The sequence below is a fragment of the Mandrillus leucophaeus genome, unplaced genomic scaffold (genome assembly GCF_000951045.1).
Source record: "Mandrillus leucophaeus isolate KB7577 unplaced genomic scaffold, Mleu.le_1.0 Scaffold339, whole genome shotgun sequence".
NCBI classification, from domain to species: Eukaryota; Metazoa; Chordata; class Mammalia; order Primates; family Cercopithecidae; genus Mandrillus; species Mandrillus leucophaeus.
In genome coordinates, this window is record NW_012103576.1 from 2,219,569 (window position 1) to 2,236,624 (window position 17,056).

The window sequence follows — 17,056 nt, forward strand, 5'->3', positions numbered from 1 at the left end:
ATTATTATTATTTACAGAATGTATTAGTGTAGGAGGGGACAATGCTACAAGTCTTCAGTTTGTAAAGCTCTATGCAAGGAAATATCCTAAAGCAAAATGTGTAAAAGTAAATAACACAAACCATTCCACTTTCTAAGGCCCTGTATCTAACATGGAAAATTTCCAAGTATGTCATGAAGCCATAAGTTTTCAAGAAAAGTTGAAAGTCTTATCAATCAGACAGCAGTGTGTTCTTCCTCTGACCCTTGGAAGTCATATGTCTGCCGATGTTTCTAGGATTTTATTTTTCACTGATTCAGGGGGAATTTCTCAGTTGAAAATACCTAGTGGTCTCCTCATTTATTTCACTCCCTTCCCCCTTATAGGCACTCCTCTTAAGCTTCCTTTGCTTCCCCTACTTCTCCTTCATCTCCCCTTAACCTTTTCTACTTTAATATTAATACTTCCACTCCCTTTATTCCATTATAGCCCTTCCCCATTATTCTATTTTACTTCCCCTTATTCCACCTCACCCCCCATTTATTCCACATCAGCCCCTCCCCTTTATTCCATATCATCCTCTCCCCTTTATTCCACCTCACTCCACCCCCTCATTCCATGTCACCCCCTTCCGTTTATCCCATGTCATTCCCTCTCTATTCCATGTCTCCCCCTCCCACTTATTCTACTCTATTCCCTCCCCTTTACCCCAAATCACCCTATTTCCTTTTTCCCACTTCACTCCCTCCTCTTTATTACACATCACTCCACCCCCTCATTTATGTTACCCCCTTCCCTTTATCCCATGTCATCTTCTTCTCTTTATTCTACATCACCCTTTCCTCTTTATTTCTGTTCACCTCTCCTTTACCCCTTCAGCTCTCTACTCAGAGCTTCCCAACTCACCCCTCAAATTAAAAGAAAAAAAAACACAGTAAGCCATGAATATGCTGCTGTCACAATACAGATGTTTATTAATGATTAAATGCCAGGGAGGTTTTAACAATCACAAATCTTTGAGCTCAGCAGTTGTTACCCATTATATGATCAATTTCTATCCCTCAATACAATACATTCTTCATTCTATGGACCTTAGCAGTTGTTACCCATAATATCAGCTGTAATTTTGGATGTCATACATAACCCATATCTGTGTTTTACCAGAGCATGTCCCGCAATTTTGTATTGTCCTGTATAAAGGAATTACAGAGACGATAGTTAAGAACATTTATAATCAGGTGACTTTAGCTACTTGGAACTATGTGTCCTTACCTAACTAGCTATTTTGCTGACAACAGGGTGTGAACATCAATTGTCTTTAACGCAGATCCAGGTAATAAAATCTAATTTTTCCTCTAACTTTGGATGCCAGAAACACTAATTAGATCTACACCTGAGGTTTCTCTGTTGGGGTGACCTGAGCAAAACTGCACAGAATTTTGGGAGAGGCCGTTTGGCAAACCATTGGTCTGAATAATTTGGAGGGGGAAATCCTAAGACAGTGGAATTGCTGCAGGGACACGGCTATGCATTGGTGTGACATGATTTCGCATGAATTTTTTGTCAGTTGTCAGTAGGCTGACCTAATGTTCTAGCATGCCTCTTGAGGGCCTTTCCAACTGAGCTCTTGGGAGGAGGGTAGGAAAGTCAGGGAAATCATGCAATCCCATTTGGGGAAGGGAAAGCACCTCAAGATTTGTGAGGTTCCCTGGGAAAGGTGTTTACCACAAATGTCACATCAATTAAAGGGAAGTCTGCAGAGAGAGAGAGAAAGCCAAGATCAGGGGTAAAAGAGAAAGTCAAGGTAGTACCGGGGAGCTTGGGCATGATACAGAAACAGCTCTGCTTTTACCAGCTGAAGAGACCAAGCATCCCCAGTGAAGGGTCTGGCAGTGTGTTTGGAATTCTCATCCTGACCCGAGCATCAGGTGGAACTCCCTCTTACCTTCAGATCTTTACCTTCAACTCTCTCCTTAATGTTTCCTGTGACATCCCAGATCTACCCCCACTCTTTTCCCCTGTCTGGCACCTTATAGAAGGAAAATCATCTAAGGAAAGAAGTAGCTGACGCCAGTTTTGTCCTCCTTCTCCCGGGGCACACGGAGCAATGGGCGGTCTTGCTCCAGAATGGGGGGGTTACCCGCTCCTTCCTCATCATCATGGGAACGGGCAGTGCCGGGAGGCACAGCTGCCTCCTCAGAGGAACCTGGAAAATAGTAACAATGTTAACTCCTTATGTTTCTAGACCTTGTACTTTGCACATCACCCAAGGCACTAAGACCTAATTTTGAGTTTCAAATACAGTATGAGGCAAGAAGGTAGGACAGGAATGATTATCCGCATTTGACATGTAAGAATACTACAACCTGACAGCAGAACACAGATCTCTGAATCTAGGACCACTGTGGGAACTGGGAAAAGAGCTGAGTTAGGAAAGAGAAAGAGTAAGACAGATACCCTGTGCTCAGAGGGAATGTATAATACTACCAAGGAGACGGGTAAGAGGGCGACCTCCTAATAACCTCCACGACCCTGCAAGTAACCTGACTAATTTTACCAAGCAAATGAGTAACAAAGCTAGAGCTGAAAGCTTACAGCACTGCATGGAAGAAAGAAAGCAGGTGTTGCTCTTCAACAGCTCTGGGGAGGACTTGTAGTCCATGACTTGGCTAGGCTGAGACTTGTTTTTAAGGAGAGTGGTATCTACAGGGAATGCAACATCTGCATCTTTATGAAACTGAATTGCCTTTGGATTCTGAACCTCTTTAGAGTCTAAATCTTTAGGCATTGGGACTTCTTCCACATTCATGACTTCTTCAAGGTTGACAGCCAGGTCTTGTGGAGGGTCTGGAATTGTACTGAAAATGGAGACATCTTCAGTTTCTGGAGCCATAGTGGTAACTACTTCTTCAAATGCATTGACTTGGTCTTTCTGATAATCTTGAACTTTGTTGCAAATTTGGGCATCCTTAGGTTTTGGAGCCACATGGAGAACTGAATCTTCTTCAAGACTGGGGCTTTCTTCAGAGTCTTGGTTTCCACCATCAGAGGCTTCTTCACATCCCGGAATTTCTTCAATATCTGAGGCTTCTTCGTTGTTTGGGACTCCACTCACATCTGAGGATTCTTCATGGTCTTGCATTTCGTCAAAATCAGAGACATCTTCAGGGCCTGTGACTACTTGGAGAGCTGGGACCTCTTCAGGGCCTGCAATTTCATTGGTCTCTGGGGCTTCTTCACGGTCTGGAATTTCTTTGGTGTCTGAGGCTTCCTCATCATTTGGGATTCCATCAAAACCTGAGACCTCTCCAAGATTGGGATCTTCTTCAGAGTCTGTGAGTCCATTAACCTCTGGAGATTTTTCATGATTTGGGATTTCACGTCCACCAGGGGCTTCTTCAGGGCTTGGGACCACATGAAGAGCTGAGACTTCTTCAGAATCAAGGTCTTCTTCAGAGTCTGAAATCCCATTTACCTCTGGGGCTTCATAGTCTGGGATTTCTTCAGCATTTGAGGCTTCATCATTTGGAACTTCATCAACAGCTGGGACCTCTTCAAGACTGGGATCTTCTTCAGAATCTTGGATTTCGTCATTATCTGAAGCATCTGCATGGTCTGGGATTTCATTGTTTGGGATTACATCAAGATAGGGAACTTCTGCAAGGTTAAGATTTTGGTGGTCTTCAAAATCTGGTCCTTCTTCTAGGTTATGGTTTGGGTTTTCTCCAGGGTACAGGATTTCTTGCACACCTGGGGCTCCTTCAAGGTCTGGGACTATCTCAAAATATGGCATTTCTTCAAAGTCTGGGATCTCAGTGAGTTCTGGAATTTCATAACCTGGTTCTAGAATATCTCCAAGGGAAGGATGATCATCAAAATTTAAAGTGTCATCATTATCATCATCATCATCTTCCTCACCAAGCTCTGGTATTCCTTCAAGATGTGGGCCCTGAATCTCAAAGTTATTTGGGATTTCTAGACCTTGAACTTCCCCCAAAGACTACTCCTTGATTAAGATATTCAAATACTAGCTCTTCATCTTCCTCAGAGGACTCATCTTCCTCAAGGGGCTCACCTTCAGCAACGACCTAGCCTTCACAAAGGGCCTGACCTTCAGCAAGGGACTGACCTTTGGCAAGGGTCTGACCTCCAGCAGGGAACTGACCTTCATCAAAAGGCTTGCTTTGAGCAAGGACAGCAGCCCGGGCTTCAGCAGAGGTTTCCACTGGATCCGAAAGTAGTGCATCCTCTTCCATCTTTATGCGTGCACTCCTGAATGGGAAGGATTTTGAAAAAGTCAATTTGTGTACTTGCATTACTTAATATAAGGATGGTCGGGAGTTGGAAAACCCCATAGTAGAAGGTGCTTCAGGCTAAGCATAAACAAACCCAAAAAACACTCACTGGATCTTCCTCAAGTTCCTGCGTCTGATAAAATCAAGCGCTTCCGGGCTGGACTTCCACACACGCTTAGCAACCTGCCTCTGAATATGGGGAGGCACCTGAGGGTAGAATTAGCAACATTAGCCATCATTACACAGCACCTTTTCATTTATACTCATCTCTTTCAGGTACCCAGTACTAAAGGTACCAAGGCCAGCTAATGTGGGAGGAATTTCTAGACTGGATGATTTTGTGGCTGCCTGTTTTGGCTACCCTTAAAGATGCAGGTACAACTGTGCCTTGCCTTGTGAACAGGAGAGGGATGTGTAAAACAAGTGCATCCAAAACTTGCACCTACCTGGAAGAGGACATCCCAGTTATCAATCATGGCACGGACCACATTGACAGAAGCAACATAGTGATCAATCCCCAGCTTTGTTTTCCTGGACTCTCTCTTGCCAAACTTTCCCTTTTTCAGGAGAGCAGATCCAAACACCAAGGCCAAGTTGGTGGAAGTCATACGGTTGCCTGGGACCTAGGTAAAGGAAAGCAGAAAGTGATTGACGCTGAGGTAGTACTGGGAGTTGTACAAATGAATATGTCTCTTTTTATTCTTGTTTCTCTCTCTCCTCTCCATCCACCCTCTTGCTGATATGCTCCCACATATGTCCCATACTACAGTTTTCACTACTCTTTCCCAGATCTTTTTACCAGCTGTCCATCAATGCCAATTGAGTCCTCGCAGTTCTCCGTGATTTTATGCAGGGCCGTCAGCAGACGCTCCAGGGTATCACTGTGGCAGGGTGGCATCAGGTAGACCAGCAACTGCAGGGCAGAAAGCTGATCCTGGGGCTTTAAAGCTAGAGGAAGGAAAACAGGGACTGTCTCAGGGGGATGGTCCTGGCCACAGACTGATACCAAGGGAGGTGAGATTCTGCTTGAAACTTGCTGGCAGTTATGGAGAAAGTACCCAGGCATCTTGCCTTTGCTCATTTCCAAAGCATTTGAGCTCAGGAACTCTGAAAGCAAGAAGTGCTCCCGTAAAAACGAGATCTCCTCTACAGAACCTGGTTTTTTTTTTTTTTTTTTTTTTTTTTTTTTTTTTTTGGCCTGAGAGGGCACACACATCTTCAAGAAGCTCTAGAGAAATATCCAAGCAACAGACTTATAATGGAACATTTTGAAATACAAAGAAAGTAACCCAAATAAGTTTTTTTATTAACATTTTATTTTTAATTGACAAATAGTAAGTGTATATATTCTGGAGAGGTTTTTTCATCTTCTTATGTTCATTCTGCCTTAGTTCTTCGAAGTCCTCCAGCCTGAGCTCTGTCCCTAGAACCCCTAGACCCCAATAATATTTCCTTTCCTTGCCCTAGTAGGGAGGTCAGAAGACTCACTTGCTGTCAGGAGGAATGACATGTACAGATCATCTGGCAGCAGAGAATCCTTCATGTCACGGAAAAACTCCTTGAGGAGTGCAGCCACATCATGCACATTCTGATTGTCATCCAGCACTACATCCAGACCTTGATCAAATTCTTCACGGAGCTAGGAAAAGGAGAAGACATGGACTATCTGCCTGGCCCACCAGAGGCTCCATCTTGGTCATTCCTTCAACAGGTTCCAGGCTTCAGTGGAAGTAGCTGGCAATATGGTGGGTCTGGGGGCTGCAAAGAAGACCCTGCTCCTCCCCCCACCAGGTAGTCAGGTCTATGGGGGAACCCCACCTCCTCCTGCTCTTTCTTATTGGAGGAACAAACATGTAAACATAACCAATTTACCTGACGCACTCTCTGCACGGAGTATTCAAGGGTAAAAATCCCCACTGTGCTTAAGCCTGAAAGAAAAGACCAGGGGCTGCTAAGCATCTCTGAATCCCTTTCCCATGGCATTTCCCTTCTTCCCCCCACTCCCGCCCCCGCATCCCGACCTCCACTGGGTGTCAGGGGAATGTTATCCAAGCCCTTCATCCTCGACCTCCTTTCTCCCCCCATTTCTAGAACATCCCTCCTTTCCCTTTGCCTCCTTCCTTGATTTACCCATTTGCAGCTCCCTTACCATGTTTTTCAATGAATTGGCAGCAAGCCTCAACAACCTGGGGGATTTGTTTCGCAATCGGATTGAGGCTCATCTTCCTTTTGGATCCCAGAAGTCGTTGGCCAATTGGAAAGGAAACTTTTGAAAGCTGCAGGGTCTGCAGCAGCAGGGCCCCGTCTTCCAGCTCAGCCAGGCTATCCACAGACACCGCACCCTGTGGAGAAATCCAGATTATCTTAAAATGGGCAATAAAGAGAGTCAATTAGGACCTTCCTGAGTACTGTATGTATGACATTTAGAACAAGATACATTCCCTTTGTGGCAAGCCAAGGACAGCACTTCAACATATTGTGTTCAGCTCCCCCCTGCCTCTGAGGGCACAGGCCTTGACCCTCCGGCCTCACATTCCTGCATACCTCAGGAGAGGCCCCTGCCTGAAACCTGGAGGGTTTAACTCACTCGACGCCCACGGCGAGTGAACTCCCGGGGCAAGGTGGGCTCATTCCGCCTGCGACTGAAAAAGCGCCGGATGCGGCCAAACACCCTTTGCACCACGTTTCCCCGACGACGGCCCGCAGCCTGACCGGTGGCTTCTTCAACCTGCATCGCGGCTGTTAGTTCAAGATGTTTGCGGCGGGTAAACTCGTTCACCAGGACCTCTTCCAGGCGAATGCCAAATGTCTTGAGTGATACAGCTGAGGAGCCACGGAGAGAAAGAATGAGAAACGTCAAAGCCTCGCAGCGCTTAAATCCGGAGGAACTGCAGGGGCTGTAGCACTCCTCCCAGCAACCACTCGCAGCCAACCCCACCTCTCCAGACCCGCAGCGCCCCTCCCTGGGGAGCTAGCCAAAAAGACCCCGCAGTGGTTTGGCGAAAGGACTCAGCTCCACTCAACCACCCCGACGAGGCTCGAGGTCCCTGCCTTAAATTTTCCCTGGGGGTGACTACCTTGAGGCAAAGAGGGCGATTTCTTCGGGTTTATCTGTGTGGGGTGAGTCCACCAGAAAGGTCTGAGAGGACCGTGCCAAGCACCTACAGCTACTGCGCCATTTCCTGATATCACCCCCTGTGGGGTTTGGGAGCTGAAGAGAGTGTCTCCTGGGACGGTGGACGCCTCCCAGTCTCCAATAGCCAGGGCCACACTACACAGGAGGTTAGCACTCTATTTCTTTTCTAAAGAAAATACAAGAGCCCCCTCACCCCTCTGTTGTCCTCTCAAAATCAGAAACCACTTATCCAAGGTGTTCGGACGGTCAGTAGGCAAAGCTACGGGAAGAGAAAAAGAAAAGATACACTTACAAATAGGACTTGATAAGTGACTAAAATATCCCAACGCACTGACCTGCAGCAGAGGGAGGGGGTGGCAAAGAGGCGAGCTCTGTCCAGCGGGCGAAAAGTAATTAGCTTTCTGTGAGCCTCAGTTTCCCCACCTAACAAGGCCAAGCCTATCTCACTTGTATCAGACTCCAAGAATTTAACCAAACCAGACAATCTAATGCGCCACGTGCGCACCGCGCATCTTGCTACGCACCCGTAGTCCCTCAATACAACACTTAAAACATAAATTCCGGGGCTCTGAAGCCCCCAGATCACACAACAGGAGAAGGGAGGGAGGGGCTCTCCTGCAGCGCCACCGCGGGTGAGGGTCGCCAAGTTACCGCGGGCGCGCTCGCACCAGGTTGCCGTCGGCTCCCTGCGCTGCGGTAGGAGAAGCGGCGACACCTGGCTGTCCCCGCACTCCGAATCTGGCATCAGTGACTGCCAGCGGGGGCTCCTAGCCCTTTGCTTCACTCAATTCAAGCTGCGTTCGCCGTGTGCGCCTAGCGAAGCTGCCACCCCCAGCACTTTCCAATACCTCTGGGGCGCGCCTGGGTCCGCGCTACCCGCCTGGGCTCCGCTGCCAAATCCGCGCGCGTACCCCTGAGATTCCCTGGTGCGCTCGAACCTCGTCCTGCGCCGCGTCCTGCTCGCTCCCCGGCAGCCAGCTGAGGTGGGCAGCGCTGGCCGCGCACCTCCTGCCGCCGCCCCCGCGCCCGCACCGCCCTCCCGCTGACCGCCCGGCTAGGAGCGTCTCTCTCTCACACACTGTCTCGCTATCTCCCTCTACTCTCTGTCTCTCGATCGCGCTGTCTTTATCTCTCCCAGTTCTCTCCAGAGTGTCCCTCTGCGCTTCCGTCTCGCTCTGCCTTATTCTCGCACCGCACCTGGTGCGTCTGTCTCTTCACCGGCCCTCTGTCCACCTGTCTGTCCCTGATATCTGCCTTCTGTCTTACTGCCCCTCAACCCCCAGCCTTCGACCAAACTCAACTAATTTTTACCCCTTCCGCAATTCAACAAACAGCCTTCAACTCCGGCTTCTTCAGTTCCCCAGACGCCAGGAGAACTGACCAAGTCCGAGATCAGGCGTGAGCCCCTCCCTCCCTCCTAGACCCCTAATCCGCCCCGTCCTGCCCGGAGGGTCCACTCTCCCGAAGGCGAGGATGCCACACTCCGGGGTACAGCTTACCTCTGTTAGGTTTGAATTCGGAGAGGAAATGTCTGGCCACGAGTTCGTGGTAAGCAGTCTCTTGCAGCTTCAGACGCTCCAGCTCGGAGAGGCTGTGTATTGATACCATCTTCGTCCTGCGGTCGGGGTTGTGTCCTGGGGCTCCTCCCAAGACACTCACTAAAAAAATGAAGGCGGACAACAACAGCAAAGGGGGCATGATTCTGGGGCACAGTGCCCTTGCTGCCTTCAGAAAAGGAACGCAGCCACCCATTCTGGAATCGGATGATTATCAAGGCTGCATCATCCAATTGTCACTGGACCTGGTGGAGAGAACTATGGGGGTGGGGGTAGAGGGGGAGGGAAAACTGGGAGGCGGCTTCACCCTCAAGCAGAGCAGCCTCTGGTTGCTTTTGCTAAAAAAGAAAAAAAAACTCAACTTCAAAAAATCAGCCCTTAACAGATAGTCCAGGAAAAAGAAAACCTAATTAGAAAAAAAAAAAGTACGAAGAGAGAAAACATGAAGAAAAAATAAAAGAGAAAAACATTTTTTAACAAAAGCACTTTGAAACAAAAATTAAAAAGTATTTTCCATTAATTAATCAATTAGAATGTTTTTAGAGGTTTTTTTTTTTTTTTTTTTTTCTTTCCCTGATGGTACTCGATGCTGTCCAGGTTGGATAAAAAGGGGACTTTCATCTAGGTTAGGAGAGCTGCAAATTCATACAAGTCTTCCAGAAAACAAACTGAACACGAGGGTCTAGAGCCAAAAATCGTCCCCAAGCCCTTTGACCTAGTAACTCCCCTTCTAGGAATCTATCCTAATAAAATCTTCCTACAGAGAGGGAAAAGCATATCCACATAAACCATAATAGTAACAAAAAAGGGAAAAAAAAGTTAGCCCAGCAATGATATTAGTTACATAAATTTTGTAATGGCCACAGTATGGAAAAATTATGCAATCATTAAAGTGACATTTACAGAGTTTTTAAACAACAAATACAAAACACAGAATTGTATTAATTTTGATTGCAACTATGTGAAGAAAAGCATGCATAAAAATAAGACTGAAGGAAACGCACCCAAATGCTAACAGCATTTGCATTAACTGGTGAGATTTTGTTTGCCTGTTGCCTTTTCTCTATTTACCAAACTTTGTACAACTTGATTATATTACTTTTTCATAAAAAAATCATTTATACCAAAACCAACAAACATCATTTCCAGACCATTTCTAGTGAGACTCCTTAAACAGAATTGGTGATCAAAGTGGAGTCTGTCTTAGCGTAATGGTAAAACCTATTTTATATGTGCCTTCTCCATGGTGCCCACTATCTTACACTACTTCCAGACTACAAAGCATCCCCCACGGGGTATGCCCCTGCACCTCACACAGCATCCTTTCCTGCACATTCTCTATTACTCATTTGTTCATTCATTCCTTCATTAAAGAAAAAAAAAAAACACCTGTATTAATTGCCCACTTTGTGCCAGGCACCAAAGATTCAAAGGATGAACAAGGTAATACTATTTCTTTTTTTAAAGATTTAACAGTGCAGTGAAAGAGATACACAGGTTAGCAACAATTTACAAAACCTTGTGATGTTAGACCTCCAAGATATAAACAAAGTATTGTGAGAGCTGAAAGGAGAAAACATCTAAGTTTGCCTGGAGACAGAGGAGGGGAGCGTCCGGAGAGAACAGCTTGTGCAAAGGAAAAGAGATAGGAGAGAGATTGTCATATTCTTGAAGCTGCATAAAGGGACTGGAAGGAGATAAATCTGGATGGGCAGGGATGAGATCATGGATGGCCCTATAAGCCAGCTTAAAGAGTTGGACTTTTTCCTGAAGGCAATAGGGTTTTAGGCAGGGAGTGAAAGAGTCAGGGCTGCACCTTGGAAAAATCACAGAAAGCCATGAAAAAGCCTGTTTTGGGTAGAGAGCTGGAAGTAGGTAGATGAGCTAAGAGGCAAGGGATATTGACACAAGTCAGTCTCACTAGGGCTGGAGTAGGGGACGAATCTCATGGATGGAACTGACAGGGCTTAGGGAACATCTTTAATTGCAATGGAAAGAAAACAATTTAGGATAGCTCCCAAGTTTATGGTTTGGGTAAATATGGCTGGTTCCTGATAGAGAAGATAATTCAGGAGATGGGGAACTAAACCTTTTGCCAAGAAAGGAAGTAGTTACATACTACTTTACTGAATGTATATTTCCCATGGAATCTACAATGACATTCTATATATGATTTGGGGGGTGGGGAGCTTAAATTTCAAAGATCACGCAATGCAGCTTTGAGAGAGAAAAGTTAAGTAAGGGTTTATCATGCAATAATCTAAGTAGATGAGCTATCCTCTGTCCAAAAAACAAACAAACAAACAAATAAACCATACCTTGAATTTTGTCTCCAAAACTCTTTTGCCCACTTTCCCTAATAGCCAGGATCACAGATGTCAGAAATAGGTGCAGTAAGAGAAAAGATGAGGAGTTTTCCTACGGCTTTTGAACTAAGCCAAGAGGAAAACACCTAGCATAGTTATTAAAGCTTCAACTGCAAAGCTCCATCCCCTGGATCCAAAATGAACACCTAACCCCAACCACCAAACTGCAATTTGCAAAATGACCATTTTAACCAAAGGCACATGCATTTAACCACAGTTCCAGACTAAGCCTCTAGCAATCCCCCATTCAAAATAGCAGGTCCAGAGCCTATTAATCTAGGGTCTCATTCTGAGACACACAGCCTAGCTGTGACTTAATTTTTCTAACATTACTCCCCTCTTCCCTTTCCCCAATCCAGACGTCTTTTGTACCTGTCTTGGAGTTTCAGTTATTTCTTCTTATCAAAGCTTACCAGATCTGATCATCCAAAGAGCAGAGCTGATTCCTTCACCCAAAAGTAAGATGAAAATCAGTCCCTTCTCTCCCCCAAATATAAGGTAAGAACAAACAGTAAAATCCCCAATCAACAACAGCCCCAAAGGAGAGAGAGAGAGAAAAAAAGCCTTTGAGAGATGAGTCAGCCTAGATGCTTACAATTCCGAAGGAAATCAAAGGCCTTAGAATAAACCGTTTGTCATTGCCTCCCTGCTCCAGCACACAGGGCTAAACTTAAGAGCAGTTATATGCTACAATTCTACCAGAAAAATTGGCATAGCCTTACTTGCTTTCAACCTTCTCAAGTTGCCAGTAGCATACAATACAGAAGCAGATTTAGGAAGACCAATGTCCCCAGACAAGAAACAGATGGGTGGAGTGGGGAGGGGGAATGAGTAGGCAGGCTTTAGCACTATGAGAGAGGCACATAACAGGTTCTTGAGGTTTGAATACTCATCCTCAGGCCTGACATTTCAAGCTGAACACAAAAGGAGGCTCCCTACAGGAAAGAGGTGCCAAGAGATCTCTCTTGCTCCAAAGTGTTTTCCCCTGACCCCTTCAGTATACCATGGCACTAGCCTGAAGTGACCATGAGATTCAAAAGGAAGATGAAAGCAAACCAGCTCAGTTTCAGTCTAGAACTCAAAACATTTGCAGAAACACTATCTTTAGACAAATACCTGTACTGGTGTTAGAGCCAAATAGAACTGAGTTCAAAGCCAAGCTCTAGATTTCTTAGCTGTGTGATCTTAAGAAAGTCAGTTGAATTCTCTGAGTCTCAGTGGTCTTCTCTATAAAATGGTGAAATGACACAGTATCCATTTCAGTGGTTGTCTGAGAGTTGAATTAATAATATTATGTGTGATATTTAGCATTGGTTTTTAATAAACATGTTAATATTGAAGGTTCTTTGCATAGGGCCAGAGTTTACAAAAAAAAAAATCATGTTTCAAAAGTAATTACATAAAATTAGAATTTGTATCAATCCATTGAACAACCTACTCTGTTCAATCTCCACTAAATTTGAATTATGTAAAGAGATCTTAGGAGATTTTGAGGAATAGATCTTCTTCATTCTCCAATTTCATCGGAGTCAAGTATCTAAAAAATCATCTTATAAAATTTAGAAAAACTAACTGCATAGGTTAATATTTCAAATGTTATTATTCAGATTAATAAAATGCCTGTATGTCTCAAAATTTGTTTCTCTTTCAAACCATCCAATTCTACATTGTCACTAGCAAAATACATACACACACACACACACACACACACACACACGATTTGATTTGGATCAGTAAAGGGGCAAGAATATTAGCAGATACCAAGAGAAAGAATTTGAACAAAGAGCGGACAGGCACAAATCAAGTTTCCATCAATACAAAAAGGGGAAACACACTTGAATGGCATCAAGCCTGTTTCTCACATCCTCCCAAAATGCATGGCACACAGATGGAGAAACAAATTAACGTCAGAAAGGTTACCCACTTGAACATTGTGAGGACTGAAATGGTTTCAACTAGGCATAAATCTACAGCCTTCACAATTTGGACGACTAATTTACTCCATTGCCCCCATCAAATAGTTAGGAATGATGCAGTGCCTACTAGTAAACACCTATGAAAAAAAAAAAAGTAGGGACTGCACTGATGCCATGGTTTAAATCCTTATAAATTAGGTACTTTACGGCATCACTAGAATTTTGTTCCAAGCCTCTGAGAGTGCCTCAAAGTTTAGGAAATTGATAGTGAATGGGGCTGGGTGCCCAGAAGGTACTGCATCTACATTACTCAAATGACTACAGACAGCGGCAATGGATAAAGATATCCCCATTAATATATCACAACATGGGAAAGAGATATGGGTCTCTATATGAAAACATTTGGGCACCAATTTGGTCTGCTGACACATTAGCTTATTCATCCCGGAGCGTTAATGAGTTAGCCTTAAAGTTGTTATCCCATAACCTCCATTTCAGCAAAGGCTGCTGATGCAATGAGCAAAATGGCTCATTTTATAAAATGTGGTGATGATGCTCCAAGATAATTAAATCTGCGGACAGCGTTCATCAATACATTGAGTCAGCCCATCATGTTATAGCAGAAGGTCATAAACTAGAGGTAGTATTACTGTTAAAATATATGGAGAAAAGCCCTGGCTTCAAAAAAATAAGAAAATTTCAGGAACATTAGAATATTAGAATGTTTCAGAAATAGGATCTTAGCCATCACCTGGTCCCAAACCTCCATTATACAGGTCAGAAAACTGAGGCTCACAGAGAGACAGGGGTTTTCCCAAGACCAGACAGCAATTTAACAGCAGAGCTTGGACAAGAACCCAGTTCTCTTCAGTCTCAGGGCTCTTGCCATTGACGCACTCATATTTTCTTTCACTAGCTGCAAGATTCTGCATTGCTAAATAAAGAAATCAAAACAATACACACATAATCAAAGCCTGATTCCATAAGCCAAGGGAGGTCATATCTGACGGCAGGCAGCCACCACATATTACAGCATCTTTGTAAAATAAGTACAGTCATCATTCCATGGAATCCTGTTTTTAAATTTTATTGACGAAAGAAACAACTGAAGCTCAGGATGGTGAAAGACATTTTTTTTTGCTATAAACATCCCAAAGAATAGTGTAAACAAGGCAATGTGACATCAAGTACACCAAGATACAGATATTCTCACTATTATCTGCAATATGTATCGGGGTGCATAATAGTGTTGGCATCATAAGCTGTGTCATGCATATCATTTTTTCCCCTTTTGGTTGCTCCTTCTATTACATTGTGGTGGAAGAAGTCAAAAATAAAATGTTCTATCAATAGGAGGTAAAAGTTTTTAATGTCTAATTTGTCTTCTGCTTTTCATTTTCTTAAAAGCTTTCCATATGTCCATTATCTCGAGACCCTAGCACACAATAGGTGTTCAGTAAGTGTTTGTCAGGTGAATCATAGGATTATAAGCTCTTGAGAGTCTTGTAATTAAAACAGCTATTTGTGATTCATGAATAAATGAATCATGCCACTTTATTCTTACAACAACCCCTGGGAAAGAGGTAGGTTGGATATTTCCTCCCCATTTTACAAAAGCAACAAACTAAGGCTTTGGAGAGGCTGTGACTTACCTAAAGTTGCACAAAAATGCCGTGGAGGAATATGATTTGGGAACCAGCTGTCCCTTCCTATCCCCAGCTCAAGCCTTGCCCTTCCCACCAAACCATAGCAGTTCTTGGTATTCATCACCAACATCTGCTGCCTGGAACTTGGAAAGTCTAAACCAAGACTACCTTCTTTCCTAAGGATGTGGCTGGATTTTTGAGATATTTTTATACATTGCTCTGTGCCATTCCTTGGGAAACGAAGATAGAAAGAAAGACAGATACATGGATATGTATGTATGTGTGTGTGTGTGTTTATGTGTGTGTGTGTGTGTGTATGTGTGTGTGTGTGTGTATATATATTTACAGGAATAGTATTTTTTTTAAAAAAAACAAAGACTATTATGAAAGGTAGAGGAGAGGAGTTGACAGAGGAGAAAGACACCAAAAGCCCTGTGTATTCATCTCACTACATTTCTTACCCCAGCCCACCCCCAATCTGACAGCATGGTATCCTGGCAAGGTCCTGAGATATAGACTGGAACTTAGCTTCAAATTCCAGCTTCGCTCCATGTAAGTTTACACACTCACTAACTATTTGACAGAGAGCAAATTATCTTGCTTTTCTGAGCCTCAAATCCATGACCTTACAAAATAAGAATCATGGTACTTTTAAGTGTGGCTGTGAAGATAAAATAAAAGATAGGGTAGAATGAAAGTGTTCTCCAAAGGGTACATTACTATGCCAAGCAAGCAAGCAAGCAAAGTGAGGAATTGCCCTCCAAAATACCTGAGAGCCAAACTTGAGGGGAAGACTTAGCAGAAGTGCTACTATCTGGAATGAGGCAAATAGTGTCCCCTGCTGAAGAATGCCTCTGTATCACCCTTTGGAGATGAAAATGGGTACTCACCCACTGTCAGCAGGAAGCACACTTCTAGATGGGATAAGATGAACTGTATCTTCACTGGGTCTTTCATGATCAGAGATGCAAAGCAGCTAACTGTGTGATATGTGGGAATTAGTCTAGTCTATGCAATGTAGATAAAAGCTAACTGGCCAACAAAAGGGATTTAGTCCTGAACTTTGGCTTCCTTGGCACAGTATGGAAGCCACCCAGGTTAGAGATAGTGGAGGGAAGGGGAGAGCCATCTGGAGTAGAAAGCCCCCATTCCTGCCCTGGGATCTTGCAGCCTAGTCAAAGGTCACATAAATGTCAAGTGTCTGAAGACTATCAGGAAAGGCCCATGGGTCTAAAATCATCCTTCTCTGCACTAATTTAAATATGTTTCCTTTCCTTTTTCTTTTAAGGAATATTAAGAATTGACTATTTCCCCAGGCCCACCAGCACTGGACAGATCCCTAGTCAGCTCTAAGTTTTTAGTTTGCACTCTGTAAATTCTGATTCATTCTTCTCATCTACCTTGCCTCTCAAAGCTTCCCTCTTTGAGACCCACTGCCTTTCAGACACACACACACACACACACACACTCCCACTCACAGACATCCATGTACACGAACATACAGCCTTACACTCTCTTACATATTCATTTTCCCTCTCTCTCTCTCTCTCTCACACACACACACTCACACACACAGAATTCCCTTCTCCAATGTACTCACTACAAGAGAGGGAAAAAGGGAAATGAGACTTAATTAAAAGGAGGGTCATCAATATTTGCCTCTCCAGACCACATCTGTGGCTTCTACAGAGTGGGCATAAGAAATAAAGGACTGATGGGGACACTCCCAGAAACCATCTGAACAGAGACCATGTCAAAGAAACCTTCAGAATAAGGAAGTTCTCAGAATCCGTGCTGAGAGCTTCTTCTCCTCCATCTTTGTTCCCCTACTCCCACCCCCTCTATTCTCCTTTGATTGTATCTTCCCCAACGAGCATCCAATTTTCTGTCAGTTTTCTTTTCAAAATCCTGTCTGAGTGGCTGTCATAGGGAACTGAGGCTGTGGGAGATGTTTTTCCCTGTTTCTCATGGCAGGAATGGTATTTTAAAACTACATTCAAATAAGCATATTTTTAAAAATATCAATATCTATCTGTCTATCTATCCATCCATCCATCCATCTATCCATTCCCATTCAAAACTGGACCACTTTCATGGCTATGACGCAATCAGAAAAATCCCTAGACCAGGAGTCAGGAGGCCTCCTCAGTTACTAAGCAGCT

At 44.2% G+C, this 17,056-nt stretch overlaps 1 protein-coding gene across 4 annotated transcripts in view; it reads right to left on the reverse strand.

The window, feature by feature from the left end:
* Positions 1-925: 925 nt before the first annotated feature.
* The window catches only part of ARHGAP36 (Rho GTPase activating protein 36), a 31,590-nt gene continuing 15,459 nt past the window's right edge, over positions 926-17,056 (reverse strand). Inside the window, exons 1-12 of one of the 4 annotated variants that reach the window (XM_011988824.1) lie at positions 11,928-12,089; positions 8,910-9,068; positions 7,604-7,669; positions 6,862-7,097; positions 6,424-6,616; positions 6,147-6,202; positions 5,763-5,913; positions 5,074-5,222; positions 4,721-4,897; positions 4,384-4,481; positions 4,145-4,251; positions 926-2,185 (exon numbers count right to left, since the gene is read on the reverse strand). In XM_011988824.1, coding sequence (XP_011844214.1) covers positions 2,028-2,185; positions 4,145-4,251; positions 4,384-4,481; positions 4,721-4,897; positions 5,074-5,222; positions 5,763-5,913; positions 6,147-6,202; positions 6,424-6,616; positions 6,862-7,097; positions 7,604-7,669; positions 8,910-9,018 — 1,500 coding nt within the window. In that variant the 5' untranslated portion in view covers positions 9,019-9,068; positions 11,928-12,089 and the 3' untranslated portion in view covers positions 926-2,027. Of the gene's footprint in view, positions 2,186-4,144; positions 4,252-4,383; positions 4,482-4,720; positions 4,898-5,073; positions 5,223-5,762; positions 5,914-6,146; positions 6,203-6,423; positions 6,617-6,861; positions 7,098-7,603; positions 7,670-8,909; positions 9,305-11,927; positions 12,090-17,056 lie in introns of those variants that run through there. The other 3 variants (XM_011988823.1, XM_011988822.1, XM_011988821.1) reach the window with 3 other exon arrangements.